Raw genomic sequence first — 18,405 nt, forward strand, 5'->3', positions numbered from 1 at the left:
GACGAAACCTTTCCGGTGTTCTGGTGTCCAGATTCCATTTTGGAGAAAGTTTAGCATGTTCAGTGCACTCATACATATTTAATGTCAACATGTGTCGAAGCTCTGAGCAATGTAATTTCTTTTGCAGACTAATTTGGATATGCAGAGCTGTCTCCCCTGAAGAAAGCAAAAAAGTCTAGATGCGCAAAAAAGATTCGCTGACCACTGTAGGTCAGACTCGTTCCGACTTACACATGTCTCAAAAGACATGTTTAATGTAGGTGGACTCGCCTGCTTTGTATTATCTATATTGTTTGTAATTATGTTGTTTAGAAACAACATATGACATTGTTTTGTTTAAATATGACAAAGGTTTAGGCGAAGATTGTATGCTGACAATCCATAATATAGCCTACTTAGGTAGCCTACTACCTCAGGGCCTTGTTCTGTTTAATTCAAAGAAACATAAAATATGTCTTCTGACCTATAGGCTCACTCTCCTGTTGGTGAAAGTGCGCTGATAACAGTTGTCAGTGAGTTATTTTGGTTAGGTATGCGCTCTAAGAAGATGACGGACACTCTGGGGTCGGGTTAGGGTAGGCCTACAATCTGACTGATATGAGTAACATGGCCTTCTTAAATCACCCGGGAGCTAACTAACAAAGCGACCAAGCCGCCGATTGTAAGATACCTGATAGCACGCGCAGATTACGTGGATAGGATGGGGTCAAACATTTCTCTTGACTAACTCGACTAATTTTCTAAGTAATTGCTGACTCTTGTAGCCTATCATGCATCTACTTACCAACGGTTAGAAACAACTTTTTCTCAAACAATGGCGCGCACTGTGGAGTTTTAAAGAATGTTACAATTGACTGGACGTTGTAGAAAGCTTGACTCACATGCCAGCGGCAATTTTACTAGTGTCATGAAGTGAATTAACAGATGTGATCAGACGCGTTTGATGATGGAGACTACTCCTGTAGGGCTAGACCAGTAGCCCACGTTAGGCTACTGTAAATCCTACTCCAGTTCTCGAACACTGCTGAAAACTGCTCATTTCCTTTTAGTTCCCTCGTGATCAATCTAGGAGTTTGGAGGGCAAATCTCTGGAAAAGTGCTTTTCACTTCTCGATTGTTGTTTCTGAAAACAACGCGCACTCGTCACGACCTGTTTCCGCTCTGATAAGAGTTTATGGCAACGGGGTTATCCGCGCATCCCTTCAAGACGCCCTCTGGTTTTCGAACTTCAGACAGATTTATGGCATAGTTCTCGCTTTTCTGTTAATGCAACAAGCAACAGCGTTTCAGTTCGTGTTTGCTGAAGGCTATCTGCTGCCAATATGTCGTTAATTTCCTGTGCTCTAAGATGTAAAGTTTTCCCTACCTAGACCACAACCCGATTACACCTTTTCTTTTTAATTATGGGTCATGTGAGGCCATGAAAGGGAAATGTTGGACAAGGTTGCCATCTAGTGGACATAATGTTCTTACATTTCCCGATTGTGTGATATTTTCCCAGTAGCATCTTGTTTCTGTAAGAAAATGGAACATGGTTCATTTAGTTAAAATATGGCAATGCAGCCTTTATTTGCCATCATCCCTGCATGACATTTCATAGCCTACGACTTCAGGGTCATAGAGTAGAATGCAGTAAGTTATTTAACTGAATTTTCTGTGCAATTGAAAAGACAAATGGATGACTGCATATTCATTACAAAGTCATGGTAATGGAAAGTATTTAGGTATCTTTGGGCTCTGGTCGGTTTTGAAGTCTTCATCCTGGCTTTAGTCAGATCATCATTTTTGTGGAATACAGGTCTGAAAACAAGTGACTGAGGAGAGCTGGTCAGTCCTGTTTTAGGACTACCCATCAGTGAACAGTAGGGTTGAGTTTGGCTCCCGATCTTATGAAATGTGACTAATGATGTACTGTAGGCTACTAGTTTAGCTGTCTGGCTAAAACCACATAATGCCAGTCACATTATGGAAGTGTTTTTTTGCACATGTGTCTGTAGAACCCTGGATATATATATAAACAAATATAAAGAGGTCTTGAGACTTGTCTGACTTTTTGGCCCCTTTGTGTAGTCCTTCCAACCTGTTGTGAACTCCTTAGTAATCCCAGAAATTCCAGAGTTGGCCTAGTACTGTACATGGTAACCTGTGACACAGTCTTGATAATGATTCAGGTGTAAGTATATTCTATAATATTGATTTCAAGAAAATTAATTGGTGCTATGATTTGTTTACTTAGGCTATAGCACCAATACAGCCTTTTGTAATCTATGCATGGTCAAGATTGTAGATGGATGACAAATCAGTTCAGGATGCTGTCAGCACTTTAAGAACAAGACTTGACCAGATTGATAGACTAGACTACTAGATTGATATTGATTTACATAACATTGATATCTTATTTCACATTGCTATCTTTCTGGGTCTTTTATTCCCCCCTCTCTCTCTCTCAGACTAACTTTTAATGTTGCTCCCTCTCATGCAACTATACATTGATTTGTTTTCACATACTCCTGAAGTATGGGATTAGAAGTACTTAGTCTATAGGACAGAGTGGAGTGGTCAGGTGTATTTGAGTTGAAGGTTGGTTGGCAGGTTCTCCACAGGTCGGCTCCTGCAGTATACTGTACAGTAGCTCCAGGTCCAACTGTTCTGCTCATTGTTTGACATTTATGAAGCAACATACCCAATAGACAGATGTACTGTATATGTCATTTAAAGTGTATTAGTAAACCACACACGTTAAGTAGTCAGGAATGCTCTTTATTCCTTCCATAAACGTTCAGAGAAAGCCATCAAAATTAACAGGTATCTGTATGTGATGTGACAGCGCAGCGCACAGACTGAACTGGTAAAGTGCAGTGTATACAGACAGAGGACAGGGGGCGCTCTGCTAACACAGTCAACACACTAGCATCAACTCAAACCAATGATCAGGGGTCAAAGCTATCCACAGAGATTGGCATTGAGTTTGCTAACATGATACATACAGTACTGTAGGTGGGCTGTCAAAGTCTAAAATTTAGAGTGTGATGTTATTTATTACTGGTGCCATTAAAGTGTACATCAGCATGCTCAGTCAGAAAAGCACGCCTTCAACATGAAGATGTATGCTCTGGATCTCATACACATGTGTGTCCTCAGCGTACCCACGTCTGTTAACAGTCAGATCTACTCTCTTCAACTGACCACCACACCCACCAGCTGGATGCATCACTATAAATTAATTAAGAACATTCTTCAAAATACTTCATTCTGGATAAAAATCTGCTTTACATCAAAGATTTGGAAGGGAACGGAATCATCCCTAGAGAAAACAGTGAGGAAGCCCAAGAACCCACCCCCAACTCCCAAATGCCACTCTTCATTCAAGTACCGCATCTCTATTAGTCTATTCAATCCTGCAAGCAAAGTCCTCAGAGAGGTTTCGTCTCCGTATTTAGGGCAGTGCAGACAGGGAGGGATCCGCTATTGCTGTCAGTCATGGCTGAAAAGGCACAACTCCCCATGAAGGCAGCACATTAATCTCTGGCAGTAAGGCACTGAGGAAGAAAATGTCCTATCAGCCAAATGTTTTTTGACAGAAGCTTCATGCTACATTAAACTGAATAATTATCATAAAAATAATAAAATAATCGTATTAGGAATAATTACAATAAAAGTACAATCTACATTAAATTAAGGAAATACAAGCAGTGAAGCACTGCAATGTGCCAGAGGAGAAAACTAGTTTTGCCTCCTTCGGGTGTAAACAGATTTGAAAACTCAGCTAGGTGGGTCTGAGGCACTTGGGTCCATCTCCTTCAGATCCCATGTCCTCACAGAAGAGTGGACGACATTGCAAAGGCTACGGCTGGCCAATGAGGTGCCATGGCTGCTATGACATGCCGGTCAGGCAGCGCAAACATCATCTGGGCAGGTGGACACGAGCCTGGGTTTGACCAGTCATCACGTCCCAGTTCCTCCAGATGAAGGCGAGGAAGATGAGGAAGAGGAGGGTGGAGAGCGAGCGGCCCCGCGTCCTCATGAGCGGCACCACACAGTTGGCCACGGCCGACACGAACACCAGCAGCACGGCCATGAGGGCCAGCAGCACGCTGATCAGCTTGCCCAGCAGGGTCCGCGCCGCCGCCGCACTCTCCAGGCCCTCCAGCTGCACCACCTGCTGCTGTTGCTGCTGCAGCTCCATCTTGGAGACCCGCGTCTGGCACGCCTCTAGCGCCTCCTACAGGACAACACAGGCCAGAGCACCTTCAGTCAAGCGCTTGGGGTTCAGATCATGTACATGCAGTAAACATTTTACACAAACAGAATTCTTCTGTAAGGCCCGGGCTAAAAAAGCGTTCCGTTTGCAGAGAGTAAAGAAGTTTTAGAAGACTGGAATCATTTTTTTGAACGTGCGTGCCACTATCATGTCTGGTCTAGAAAGTTCAATAGATGCTCACAGACCTCTAAAGTTCGCCTATCAAAAGGACCCAAAGGCTGCCATCTTTACCCATATAAAGAGATCTGAGATCTGAGACCTTATATAGACAAAGATGGCAGCTTTGGGTCCTTTTTGTAGGCGAACTTCAGATGTCTATTATTGCAGCAGACACTCCGGGAATGGACACTTCAGTTACGTGCCCGGTATAGCCTCCCTGTAACTCATACTTCACACAGCAGGTGTTTGTGTACGCATGGTCGAGCAGGTACAGCGTTGTTAGTGAGTGTACCTGTATGTCTCTGGCCCGCTCATTGGACTGATAGGCAATCTTCTCCTCCATGCTGGCCAGCTCCTGTTTCAGGTTTAGGATCTCATTCTGGTGGAGTTCGGTCAGGTCATTCAGCTGCTCCTCCAGTCGTTCACACCTACACACACATACACACACACACACACACACACACACACACACACACACACACACACACACACACATCTAGTGAGTAACATGAATTCTAGGTACATTTCCTGGAGAGATGGCCATCAGAGATTCCTTAACATCAAAACACATTACAAGGTTGTTGAAGTATGAAAGAAACAGAGGAGAGAAAAGTGTGAGTGTGTGGAAAGCCAGAGGACATAAACACAGTTGCAGTAAGGGCCAGCTAGTGTCTTGCACTTTGAGGTGTGTAAAGTGATATCAGTGTGTCTCATCTAACTTGCTCACGAGTCACTGTTTAGCGCAACCTGAAGGACACAACCCAGACGTAAACACGTGCAGGCTTCTATCTTCCTTCATGTTGCAGCTTTCAACAAACTTCCCACAAACACACACACACAATAATGCATGCTTATTTATAAGCTTAGCATTCCACAAGGAGTTTGTAGTCAAATATGCTTTTAGGACACCACACTAGGTCCTTGTGCGCAAAGATGTGCACCAAGTTCAGTCTGTGCGCACTGGGGCTTGAACATTTATTTTTAGCTGGAAAAACAAGAGCTTAGAGGCCATTTTAGGCAGAAAAATGCTGATATGGCCACATTTATCCAGCCCAGTGTGTGTATGTGTGTGTCTGCAAGTGTGTGTGCTTGCACGCATATGCCATCCTATTGAGTCACTGCTTACATATTAGGCAAGCAATGTTTTTTTTCAAGGACTATATCTATCTAAGGACTTAAATCTGTCATCTTGAGGCATGTGTTATGGGTGTATGTGTGTGCTCATGTATTGTGTGTGTTTGGCAGCGCTGCCTGGAAGGCGCCAGGGTTAGGGTTAGGGTTAGGTTTAGGATTAGGTGCCTTTAAGTCAGCGGTGGCAGCGCTGCCTGGAAGACGACGTTGGGGGCTTAAAACACCATCGGTCGTGTGTTTGACAGTACGTACCTGAACCTCTCCTCCTGTATCCCCTGCATGATGAGCGTGTAGTCTCGTGTGTAGTGGCTCTTCAGTCCGTCCAGGGCCTCCTCCATCCTGCCCTGCGTCTCTCTCAGCTCCTGCACCTCCTGCAGCAGCATGTCCAGGCCACTGTTCTGGCTCCGGTCCAGCGTGTTACCCTTGGAGCTCGGGGGGCCTCCTGGGGCGCCCCCAGTGGTGCTGTTGGCCCCGGCGGAGCCTGAGGTGCCACTAGAGCAGTCCTCCTCGCTGCCGAACTTGGGGCTGGCCTGCAGGCGCCCGCTGCCACCCAGCACGCTCTCCTCGCCGTTGGTCTCGATGTCCTGCCCGTCCCTCAGCTGGTGGAGGTTCTCGGTGCTGCCGCTGCGGTGCCGGGAGGCCATCAGGAGCGAGGCGATCTCCCGCGGCTTGGACGCCGCCTGGTGGGTGACCTGCTGGATGCTGGTGAGGCCGCCGCGCACACTGTCCACCACGCCCTCGCTGAACTCGGACACGCGGGCGCCCACGTCGCGCAGACCCTGTTGCATGTCGCGCAGCACCGCCTTGGGCTGCCGGCCGGCCCCCGCCGCTGCCCCGGCGCCACCCTCGGCCTCGCGTAGCCGCCGGTGGTAGTGCTCCAGCTTCCGCTGCAGCTGAGCGATGCTGCCCGCAGACTTCTGGTTCTTTTTCTCGAACACCTGCAGGGGGCGCACCACACAAAAACGCATCTCATCACATCACATGAACCCAGTGTGGTCTGAGTTGCCCGAATCATGACCCAAAGCAAGTACAAAAACATGTCAAAATTAATAGCTCAGCAGTAGACATTCTACACATAGATAATGACAGATAATGACCAGAGGTGTGGTCAATTTGTTGATTGTATGGCAGACCACAACCAAACAATATTAAGCTTTAGAAGTGTAGACTAGATTCATGTTGGGAAGGAAAGACCAGTTCTTAAAAGTAGATGGCGTGAACAGAGGGGCATTTTGAAGATTCTACAGTACAGTACTTGTTGATGATTTAGACATCTGCTCATTACACACCACCGCCCCTCTCTCCTTTCTGTTGCGTTATCGTCTGAGGTGCTGTCTCACCTGCTTGATGCGCACGCTCTGCTGCTTGTCGCTGGTGTTGTTGGCCAGCTTGAGGTACTCGGCGACATTCTCATCGCGCGCGGTCTGCTCGATGCGCAGCTGCTCGGTCAGTTTCAGGATCTTCTGCTGCAGCTGCGCGATGGCCTGCCGTGTGCGCTGAGGGTCCAGAGACTCATCGGAAAACTCTCCTGCACCCGCAAGGGCCGCCTGAACGCCTCCTTCCAATCTCTCAATCTGAGAAAGGAGGAGAGAGAGGGGGGGGGGGCAAAAGGATGTGATCAGAACTCATGGCAAAGAGATGGAGGAAGGGTGTGGGGAACAGATGGCAAAATAAATAAGAAAAGAGAACATGTAGAAAGGGATAAGAAAGAACATTCTCTCTTTTGGTCGAGCCATGATGAAGCAAGAGTTCTTCTGCAGTCTGTGGTTAGAAATTCCCGTCTGCTGATCAGCGAAATCAGCATATAACACACACACACACACACACAAATATACAGTTTCACACACACACACACACACACACACACACACACATACATATACAGTTTCACACACACACACACACACACACACACAAAGAAGCCTGCTTTTAACTGGAACTAGGACAAAGTGGGTCAGTGTGTCCATCAGACGGTTTCCTAAATACCAGTAGTTTACTGTAAAATCAGGTTTCTGATTGGATCCACAAGACTTAGTTAAACTATTAGACATTGCATGTAGAAGCTTGATTGTGACACAGACATAATGATTGGTGAAATGATTTTAAACACAACATAATGTCTTTCTGACATCATGGATATAAGAGCAAGACTGATGTCTCACATTATAGCCACTACTACCAATAAAATAAGCACTGGCGCAGAAGAATAAAACATACAATAGGACATTTAGAGTAAATAGAAACAACCCGATATGTTTTGGGGAACAAGCAAAAAGTCCAGTAGTAAATAGGTTTTGGGACATCTTGACTCCAGAATGACCGGATCCCATTTGGGTGGCTATGACACACATCCTTAGACTGAAGTTTCACTCCAGTCATCGTCAACAAACAGAAAAAGTAATGACCAATTGAAATGATATGGATGAGCTGTGCAGGAAATTAGTCACATGGCATGCATGCAAGGATTATAGGCTACGCTGTAACGTGTTGTACGCGTAATTCTGGTGTAGTAATAGCATAGACTGTGATGAGTAACGCGAGAGCCAGCCCGTCAACATGTTTATGCGCGACTAAACCTGATTTCCATGTTAAGTTGAAATCGCGGACGGCCAAAACAAATAGGCTACTACTAATCACCATTTAATCACCGCATATTGATGTTGACAACTTTTGACAGTTAGCCTACACTATCCCCATCCAGCGCGATGGTAGAATGAACACGGGGCGCACAACTGAAATACAGAACGTTCCACTGAATAAAAAATGCATACAGCCTAGCCACTATTGGTACGAACGTAGTCCAGGTGAAGCAGTCGATTACAGCAGGACTGAGAATAAAACGAGCGACTGATTGCTCTCACCTTCCCATTCTTTAAGCGAAGGACCTTCTCCCAATGCATATTCTCCTGCGTGACTTCAGTCAGTGTCAGTGTCGTGAGTTTCATCTGGTCAGCTGTGGAAATCTCTTCTAGGCTTATCCTTTTGAATGTGTTTTCGGGGAATTTTTGGTACACACCGGTACCGCTCCTAAACCTCCCAAACTTGTTTTGAAAGTGGAGTCTTTAAAACTCCGCCTGGAGTGCGCGGGCACTCCCCCACCCGGTTATTTACAGGATGACATCATCCTTTGACCGTCGAGATCGCTAGCAAAACGGCAGGTGGTAAGAGCTAGACTGCAATCAACCAATTCAGACTGAACTTTGAACGTTGGTCAGAATTTTCAAAGGAAAACAAAGGCAAAGTTGCTTTGCCTGAATAGGCCTGATGTGAAAATCACCTGCACAATGCAATTGTAAATACAGTTGCACTTGTAGCCTTAGCTAATTTTTAGTAAAAAGGCATACCGCCTGCCATTGCCTATATGCCTGTAGGCTAGTAATAGTTCACGGCGAGGTGGATCCTGAGATTGTATCAAAAGTAGCTAATGTGTGTGAGAGATGGGTAGTAAATCCGGTTTCACTGGCGCGCGCACATACACACACTAATGTCAGTGTAACTGCACACATTGCCCCTTGAAGACATCAGATATCTGTGATAACCCTATCAATGGCTCCTACCGGGAATCCTTAATTAGCTCTGGTACTTTCCAATTGGAGGTGGGTTCAAAGATCAAAAGCACGCCCTTAAACCTGGCACCTGCCTTCAAACTAGATAAGAGAAAACAATTCAGTATGCAAACCGAAAGTCATAGAAAGAGAACCAATTTCTCAGCTTCTGTCTTACAGGGTGGGATTTGGGAGACAAGCGCATTAATAACCCCACCCCACACACTAACATAAATTCCTGAGTAATAGAATCCTAGTTCTTGGATTCCATTGAATGTAGTACAATGGAATCACAACCACAATTCCATGCATGAAGAAAGCATTCTAAGAACAGGGCAACAGAACACCAGAGCAGTAAGACTACTGTAACAAATACCTATTGTGTGCATGTGTGTGCCTGTCTGTCTGTCTGTGTGTGTGTGTGTGTAAGAGATAAAGAGTGTGTGTGTGTGCATGTGTGCGTGTCTGTCTGTGTGTGTGTGTGTGTGTGTGTGTAAGAGATAAAGAGAGAGAGTGTGTGTGTTCATATAGGTGCTTTGCTACAGTCTTATTAAGAAACACCTTAACAGTATTCAACGAGGTCCTGTAATAATCCAACGCATACACCTTCACCTGACCTCAACTGAGAGAAAGATGGAGGAAGTTCAAAACATATTTACATTCTAAATAATTTAAGTCTTTAAGCCAACTTAGAATGATCTCTGTGTAAGCCTGATGATATTTAACACACACACACACACAGTGGCACAGCAAAGACCCATTTACAAGGGTAAAGGCTAATAATAGTTCCTTTGGATATAACCATCTACTTACAGTAAATTGATCCTATTTGCACTGCACACGTCATAACCTCATAACTAGCATTACATGACGAAGAGTTTGAGAGGCAAGCGTGGTGTGAAGGCACATACCCTGTGTGTGTAGTTAAGTGTACATAAAGCATTTAATCAGGCCCAACACCAAACAGATCACAGACAGCGCAACAGGCTTACGCGCCACAAGAACACTTTGACATCTCTTTGGAATTGAAGGTCACACTCATGTATCCACACATACAGCCTCACCCTCTCTCTGTCACACACTTACACAAACATACACATAGACTAGGCCGCATGAGTTTTAGCCTCTTTGCTGAAGGCCAAAGGTTCATATCCAGTGCCAGCCTATGCCTTACACCTTTTCACAACACAGGTTACTGTACTGCACCAGTGACCTCAAACTACAGCGTTGTTGATTTGGGACATGTGTGACAAGCCTCCTTGTCTGAATGCCCACACTCTCCACACATGTTGTTAGGGTCAGGACTGGAGGCCTGGGGTACGGCAATTGCAGGTGTCTTGCACTAGATGAGAGAGACCATGAAGGCTTTGAGAGAGGAAGTCTGATAAGTTAACACAAAGAAGCCTTGTCAGTGAAGCAAGAGATATAAAAATGTATTATTTTAAAAATGATATACAGGTGCTGGTCATATAATTAGAATATCAAAAAGTTGATTTAAGTCAGTAATTCCATTCAAAAAGTAAAACTTGTATATTATATTCATTCACAGACTGATATTTCAAATGTTTATTTCTTTTAATTTTGATAATTATAACTGAGTAATAAAAAATTCCAAATTCAGTATTTCTGAAAATTAGAATATTACTTAAGACCAGTACAAAACATTTTTTTTAGAAATGTTGGCCAACAGAAAAGTATGAACATGTACAGCACTCAATACTTAGTTGGGGCTCCTTTTGCCTGAATTACTGCAGCAATGCGGCGTGGCATGGAGTTGATCAGTCTGTGGCACTGCTCAGGTGTTATGAGAGTCCAGATTGCTCTGATAGTGGCCTTCAGCTCTTCTACATTGTTGGGTCTGGCGTATCGCATCTTCCTCTTCACAATACCCCATAGATTTTCTATGGGGTTAAGGTCAGGCGAGTTTGCTGGCCAATTAAGAACAGGGATACCATGGTCCTTAAACCAGGTACTGGTAGCTTTGGCACACAAATTAAATCTGCATCTCCATAAAGTTGGTCAGCAGCAGGAAGCATGAAGTGCTCTAAAACTTCCTGGTAGACGGCTGTGTTGACACTGGACCTCAGAAAACAGCACCCCAAACCATCACTGACTGTGGAAACCTTACACTGGACTTCAAGCAACATGGATTCTGTGCCTCTCCTCTCTTCTTTCAGACTCTGGGACCTTGATTTCCAAAGGAAATGCAAAATTTACTTTCAACAGAGAACATAACTTTGGACCTCTCAGCAGCAGTCCAGTCATTTTTGTCTTTAGCCCAGGCGAGACGCTTCTGACGCCGTCTCTTGTTCAAGAGTGGCTTGACACAAGGAATGCGACAGCTGAACCCCATGTCTTGCATTTGTCTGTGCGTGGTGGTTCTTGAAGCACTGACTCCAGCTGCAGTCCACTCTTTGTGAATCTCCCCCACATTTTTGAATGGGTTTTGTTTCACAATCCTCTCCAGGGTGCGGTTATCCCTATTGCTTGTAAACTTTTTCTACCACATCTTTTCCTTCCCTTCTCTATTAATGTGTTTGGACACAGAGCTCTGTGAACAGCCAGCCTCTTTAGCAATGACCCTTTGTGTCTTGCCCTCCTTGTGCAAGATGTCAATGGTCGTCTTTTGGACAACTGTCAAGTCAGCAGTCTTCCCCATGATTGTGTAGCCTACAGAACTAGACTGAGAGACCATTTAAAGGCCTTTGCAGGTGTTTTGAGTTAATTAGCTGATTAGAGTGTGACACCAGGTGTCTTCAATATTGAACCTTTTCACAATATTCAAATTTTCTAATACTGAATTTGGGGTTTTCATTAGTTGTCAGTTATAATCATCAAAATTAAAAGAAATAAACACTTGAAATATATCAGTCTGTGTGGAATGAATGTATACATTATACAAGTTTTACTTTTTGAATGGAATTACTGAAATAAATCAACTTTTTCCATGATATTCCATGGTATTAAAGAAGTAACCTGACGAGCCAGACCCACATCAAGATGTAGGGTCTGGGGACTCACCATTCACAGTGCTCAGGGGCAGGATAATCGGTTGTCTTTCAAATTCCCTTTGCACGCAATAGGATAGTGCTACAACTCATGAATCCCATGCGTTTTCCCACCAGCGGAGCTAGTTGGCTAGTTCATACTTTTGCCAACTTAAAAAAATCTTACGCAGTTCGCCAACAGCAACATCCATCTTTTTTGTTTTCAAGTAGCAGGGAATTCACGCCGAACCGTTGCAACTCTGCCATCAATCATTATGTTAAGCCCGCCTATACTCTATACACGATGTGGTTGGCCTTATCAAAGTTTAATTTTTCCAGCTCGCAAGCCAAGGGAGAGTTGCTAGACTATGTAATTTGCTGCCACTAGAGTGCGTCTAGATTTCCAGGCTATTAAAGAAGTGCATTTCATGTAAATATTTAGTTTTCTTTCTGATATGTTTTGAAATTATTGTAATATTACTGGCATTTCAGTGAAGTGTAACATTATTTACAGTTTCATGAGTTCTGTATTGTTTGTCATACAGGTAAAATGTGTCCCTAAATAAACATAACAAAAAACAAAACAAAAAACAGTGTGTCCCTGTAGACGCTAGTCTGCAAGTCAGGTCAGCTAAGGTAACATAGCCATGCAACACTCTGAGGTCAGGGATCGGCAGCAGGGGCTTACCACTGAAATAGCGCAGTTTTAATGGAGCTTTTAATTTTAGCATCTGAGTGCTACACATCAAAAAAGCTACACTTAGACGCCAAGCCTGTGATTGATGCCTCAGGCACATGACCCAAGATATCAAGATGTCAAGATATTTCAGACACTCCAGACACTTAGCTAGACAGAGAAATTGCCAGAGCTTGAAGCAATTAGCATGTTTTTGTAGGAAATGTGTGTATGAATAATAAGTAAAAAAAAAAAAATTGCCCCCATGAATTTACACAAGCAGAAACAGACAGGCCTTATCACCTCTCCACTCTCCTCAACTGCCTGCCTCTCATGGGCCAGCTTTATAGGTGGATCTCATTGCCATAGAAAATCCATCACACAAGCCTAATTACAGCGAGAACAAACTGTTCACACACACACACAGAGAAAGAGAGAGAGAGAGAGGGATAGCTAGAGCGAGCGAGAGAGATGATTTGGTACTGATTTCCCCTTTCCTGCATTCTCTTATTTTCCTTTTGAATGCTTAGGCAATACAAGTGCCCTTCTTACCATACTAATAAAGCAATTTGATTTTCACTGAACAGAAAGAGGGAGATGAAATGTGCTCAGGGGTTTCTGCGGTGCTTTTATAATGCACAGTTCAAATGGGCCACTCGCTGAGGCCGTTAATTATACAGTGGTTGTGTATGTGTGTGTGTGTGTGTGTGTGAGAGAGAGTGTGTCATAAAAACATACAAAGGGCATAAAAGTGGGCAAATAAAGGAAACAAATCACATTAACCAGCATATCTGTAACTCAAACTGTAACTCAAACTCTGGTATTTATAGTGAACACGTACAAACCATTATTTATGGATAACCCAGATCCCAACTGCATGCACTGCCAACTCAAAAGAGAGAAGATTATGATTTTCTGGAGCTTGCCTGGTATTGGCAAAGGGCAGTGTAGCACTCCTGCCTAGCTACGCTTGGAGATGTGATGATGAGTGCTGCCCAGGGGTCAGACCTCAGTAGCCCAAAGAGTTTGTTCACAGCAGCCCCTGTGGCCTCCATGCCCTCCTCCTCTAATCTAGCCAGTTCCATTCCTCCTCTCTCTTGTCCTCCCTGGGCTTCTCTACCTCCCTCTCTCTGCCTCAATCGCTCCCTTCTCTCCCTCGCTTTAGACTAAGCCCCCTCTGCTCAGACAAAGGGCAGTTTTTCATGGAAATCCGCTTTTTTGTTTCTTTAAGGGGTCTGAGGCGAACTCTCACAATGGGCCCATTCACCATCCATGGACAATTACATAACTCTATGTGTTGGTCTGCATGCAACTACGCGTGAAATAAACACCCACAAACACCCACAAACACACACGCACAAATACACGCACACATGCACACACAAGCACACACACACGCAAGCACACACACACACACACACACACACACACACACACACACACGCGCGCACGCACACACCCACACACCCACACACACAAACAAACTCTCTCTCTCACAACACACACACACACACACACACACACACACACACACTTGGTACAGGGCTCAGCAGAAGCCCTACATTTGTGGAGAGGACTTAAAAGACCATGTGATGCATCTGAAAAGAACCAAATGAACCCCAACCCATATTCTCAGGAGCCAAAGCCTTCACAAACTGAACCAAACAGAAGACCTACTAAGCCAAACCGTTGACAAAGCACCATCGAAAAAGTCAGTAAGCCTATGTACAGATGTGTACAGATGCACACAAGAAACAAAAAACAGGTAGCACAGTTATCAAGTCTACTCTCTCTCTCTCCACACACACACACACACACACACAAACACAGAAACACACAGTAAATTCACCTCTGAATGGAAATCAATTCATTCAGTCTTTTTGACCATCTATACTCACTCTTTCATTCACACATGAAAACACACACACACACACTCACACATACACACACACACACACACACACATTGGCACAGTGAAGACCCATTTAGACCCATGTACACACACAAACATATGTACACTCAATCCAAATGATGCACTCACAGTGTTTGTAGGAGAGTTGGATGGCGAGGACTCAGGAGTTACCAGATTCAGGATGACCTCCATTGGAGATAGCATGAGGAAGTTGTATCCCAGCAACGAAGACACACACACACACACACACACACACACACACACACACACACACTAGCGAGCTAACACACAAACTTACACATCTTCTACACTTAATTCTAACATCAGCATCTGAAAAGTGTCCTGCGGAGACTGTGAGGTACGGATGGCTGAGCTGATGGAGGAATGTGGTGGCAGAAGTTCAGCTGTGGTCAGAGTCGGCTCACGTCCACTGCGCTCAACTCTGGCGGCGGCGAGATGTCCAGCTGGCTTCATTTGAGAAAGAAGCTCCATCGGAGAGTGTATGTGTGAGCGTGTGAGTGAGAAAGAGAAAGAGAGAGAGAGAAAGAGAGTTGTGGGGAAGAAGGAGGGGGTGGTACTGCTGGGGCCTGTTCTGTTCTGTTCCGTAATCCCGCTGTCTGGGCCAGAGGCACAGCCGAGCAACATTAAGTGCTTCTCAGCTTAGCCAATCAATTGGCGAAACCCCATAGACCCTCTACACCAATCAGAAGCTGGACAGCTTCTCAGCCAACCAATTAGAAGTTCATTACCAGCGGCACTGGGTAGCCAATCAGCAGTGCTATTGACAAAAAACGTCCATTGGGGTTATTGGTAAATGAAGAGTCCAGACACAAACTAAGGGATCAGACACAGCAACCGCGAAGCTGAACCAATTACTGCATCTCTGTCCAGAAACGCATGCCCAGATTACATTGTCATATGACTCCATAGTGTGCGTATGTGTGTGTGACCAATTAATGGGAGTAGCGAAGCGGGACAAGGCGAAGGTTGGGGGGGGGGGGGGGGGGGGGTTCTTTCATGGCCAAGAGCTGCCAAAGCTGCTCTATAGAACAGAGCTGGGGTGTTTAGGGGAAAGGTGACTTACATAAGAATAAGCGTCACTCAGCCAGTGCTTTGTGAAGTTCTCTGTGAGGAGAAATTACATGGTGCCCCATTATCTATCCACCAGAGAACAAAGTGAGCAGTCTACTAATGCGACCAATAGACCAGGGAAACCTCCTCTGTATATAGGCCTATAAATGTGTATAGGCATTCGCCTGAGCTTGGTACATTCATTTCATTTTTATCCCATGTATCCATAAATCTAGCCGATACAAAAAATCATACAAAATAATTCACCCAGAGGCTATAATGTGGCTACGTGACACACAGATGCACACCTATGCAGATAACTATGCAGCCTCTTCCGGGTGACAAGGCCTTGATTCCTCTCGTCACTATTGGAATTCACTAATGGAATTCACTACCTCATGCTAAAATATTCCCCTGTAGCTCAGCACGTATATTCCACATGCCAGGCATGCCAGAATAACAATCTCATTCTTTATGTATTTGTGTGTGTGAGTTACAGCCTAGAGGCAAATTTTCAGCCAAAGCTGGAGATGCTAAGAGTCCCAAGTCCTCACTTTGGAAATACTACAGTAAATGGGATTCATATTTTAGGATTGCTTGAGATGGAGCAGCATCAAAAGTCTGTATGTGTTTCATTGTGTGTGTGTGTGTGTGTGTGTGTGTGTGTGTGTGTGTGTGTGTGTGTTCTTGTGAGAGAGTGAGAAGGATAGAGAGAGAGCAAGCGAGAGAGAGAGAGAGAGAGAGAGAGAAAGACTCCAGTGGAGTGAGCTGGCACAAAAGCTGGACTCCAGAAACAATAGCATGGCAGAACACACCGGAACATTACACACGAGTGTGTGTGTGAGTGAGACAACAAAAAAAAATCCATCTGTGTGAGTAAGACAAAAGAGCTTGTAGCAAGCAGCAGGTGGGCTTCATCCTAAACAAGGCGCTGGAGTAAGTGCATAGTTATTTCAGTAGATGTTCTGGACCAAACCTACAAATAGGAAGTAGAGCTCAATATACTGTAGGTAATATGATAAACTTGTCACAGTCCGTAAGCACGGTAACCATCTGCTTTGAGTCATGTTAAATGCCCAGCACGCATTTGGAATGTAATTGTACATCATCATCATTATATCCTCAGAACAAAGAGAGCCTGAACCTTTGTACTTTCCTTCTTGATTTCACACGGAGAGATTTAAAACACAAACACACTATGCGGCAACAGGATCAGGGTACTTTGCCTGGCATTCTGCTTATGTCTCAATAACACAAGTACGTCAGCAACGATCACCAGACCCCCCCCCCCCCCCCCCCCCTAAAAAGGACCGGCTGCTGAGCCACGATTGTCACTTCATTGGTTTGTTCTTTAGTTTGTGCCCCAATATATGTCACAGTTTTAGGGAGCATGGTCGGAGTTTACTCCTGGCAATCGAGAACACCAGTATTCTCTTCCACTTCCACACACACACAAGCACACGCGCACACACACACACACACACACACACACACACACACACACACACACACAACATACAGTACACACACACACACACACACACACACACACACATACACATACAGTACGAACATAAACATACACACACACACACAAAGACACACTATGACCATGTATACACCACACCCACACACTATGACCATGTGTACATACTCGCTGTGTTTGTACACACCCACACAGACTTGTGGGGATTTGTTGTTTGGAGCACATGTTCATATAATGACTGATATGAAGCTGCAAGAACACTCTCATAAACAGGTTCCCCATTCACAGAGCGATTCCAGTGCTGATTAAGGAATTATGTAATCCGGCAATGACATGATTAATAGATGGATTTATGCATGATTGCAGGGACCCCTTGTCCCTGCCACTGCATCCACATGTAAACAATAAAAACGTGGACACATGGAGGGCCATCCGAAGGGTAAATCACGTGTTAGTCACTCTAAAAGTGGCACTGCATGCATGACTGCCAGTGTACTGTCCTCTCCCTCTGCCGAGCCGTGAGGGACACAGTGTCCATAGGCCAGGCTCTGACTCACAGCAGCCCACAGATATCTCCCATACTAGACTGCTATAGGACCCAGCTACCCCCAAATAGACACAGGTATGGATAGCAGCTGCTGCATTGTGTGTGTGTGTGTGTGTGTGTGTGTGTGTGTGCCCCATATGCCCTTCAACTTCCTATATGCCATCTTGCCTATACTTGTGCCTTTGAACATACTCATAATGAATTCTTCACTAGCTTTGGGTGTTTACCACACCACATTTAAATAGGCTAAGGTCACCCCCACTGCTTGACACATCTTAGAAGCAGCCAAGACAAACAGCGTCCAACTATCTTTTTTTCCTCATGAGGTTGTGTATGCCACATGGCCGGCAATTCTGTTCATGTCTAGCATTGCTCTTGGTGCTCAACATGATCTCACAACCCATACTTTTATTTTCATTGCTCACTTTGTGACGCTTGACATTTTACCCCAAATGGGATGTAATCTGTTTTGCAAACGTCTGTTTGGATGAAAACAGCTGTCAAATATGGGTCAAATAAATATGTGAGAGAGAGCACTGCTCTGGAATGCCCTGAGACCAACACAAACAACCCAGACACACAAAGACATTTACACATGAGCACCCACTGGTCTACAGATGACCCCAAATC

At 44.7% G+C, this 18,405-nt stretch overlaps 1 protein-coding gene across 5 annotated transcripts in view; it reads right to left on the reverse strand.

The window, feature by feature from the left end:
- Nucleotides 1-2,744: 2,744 nt before the first annotated feature.
- The window catches only part of tmcc1a (transmembrane and coiled-coil domain family 1a), a 26,438-nt gene continuing 10,777 nt past the window's right edge, over nucleotides 2,745-18,405 (reverse strand). For 2 of the 5 annotated variants that reach the window (XM_042085922.1, XM_042085927.1), the window contains 4 exons: nucleotides 6,892-7,125; nucleotides 5,804-6,489; nucleotides 4,713-4,848; nucleotides 2,745-4,222 (listed from right to left, as the gene is read on the reverse strand). In XM_042085922.1, coding sequence (XP_041941856.1) covers nucleotides 3,905-4,222; nucleotides 4,713-4,848; nucleotides 5,804-6,489; nucleotides 6,892-7,125 — 1,374 coding nt within the window. In that variant the 3' untranslated portion in view covers nucleotides 2,745-3,904. Of the gene's footprint in view, nucleotides 4,223-4,712; nucleotides 4,849-5,803; nucleotides 6,490-6,891; nucleotides 7,126-7,798; nucleotides 8,372-8,412; nucleotides 9,202-14,800; nucleotides 15,304-18,405 lie in introns of those variants that run through there. The other 3 variants (XM_042085926.1, XM_042085925.1, XM_042085924.1) reach the window with 3 other exon arrangements.

The sequence above is a fragment of the Alosa sapidissima genome, chromosome 3 (assembly GCF_018492685.1).
Source record: "Alosa sapidissima isolate fAloSap1 chromosome 3, fAloSap1.pri, whole genome shotgun sequence".
NCBI classification, from domain to species: Eukaryota; Metazoa; Chordata; class Actinopteri; order Clupeiformes; family Clupeidae; genus Alosa; species Alosa sapidissima.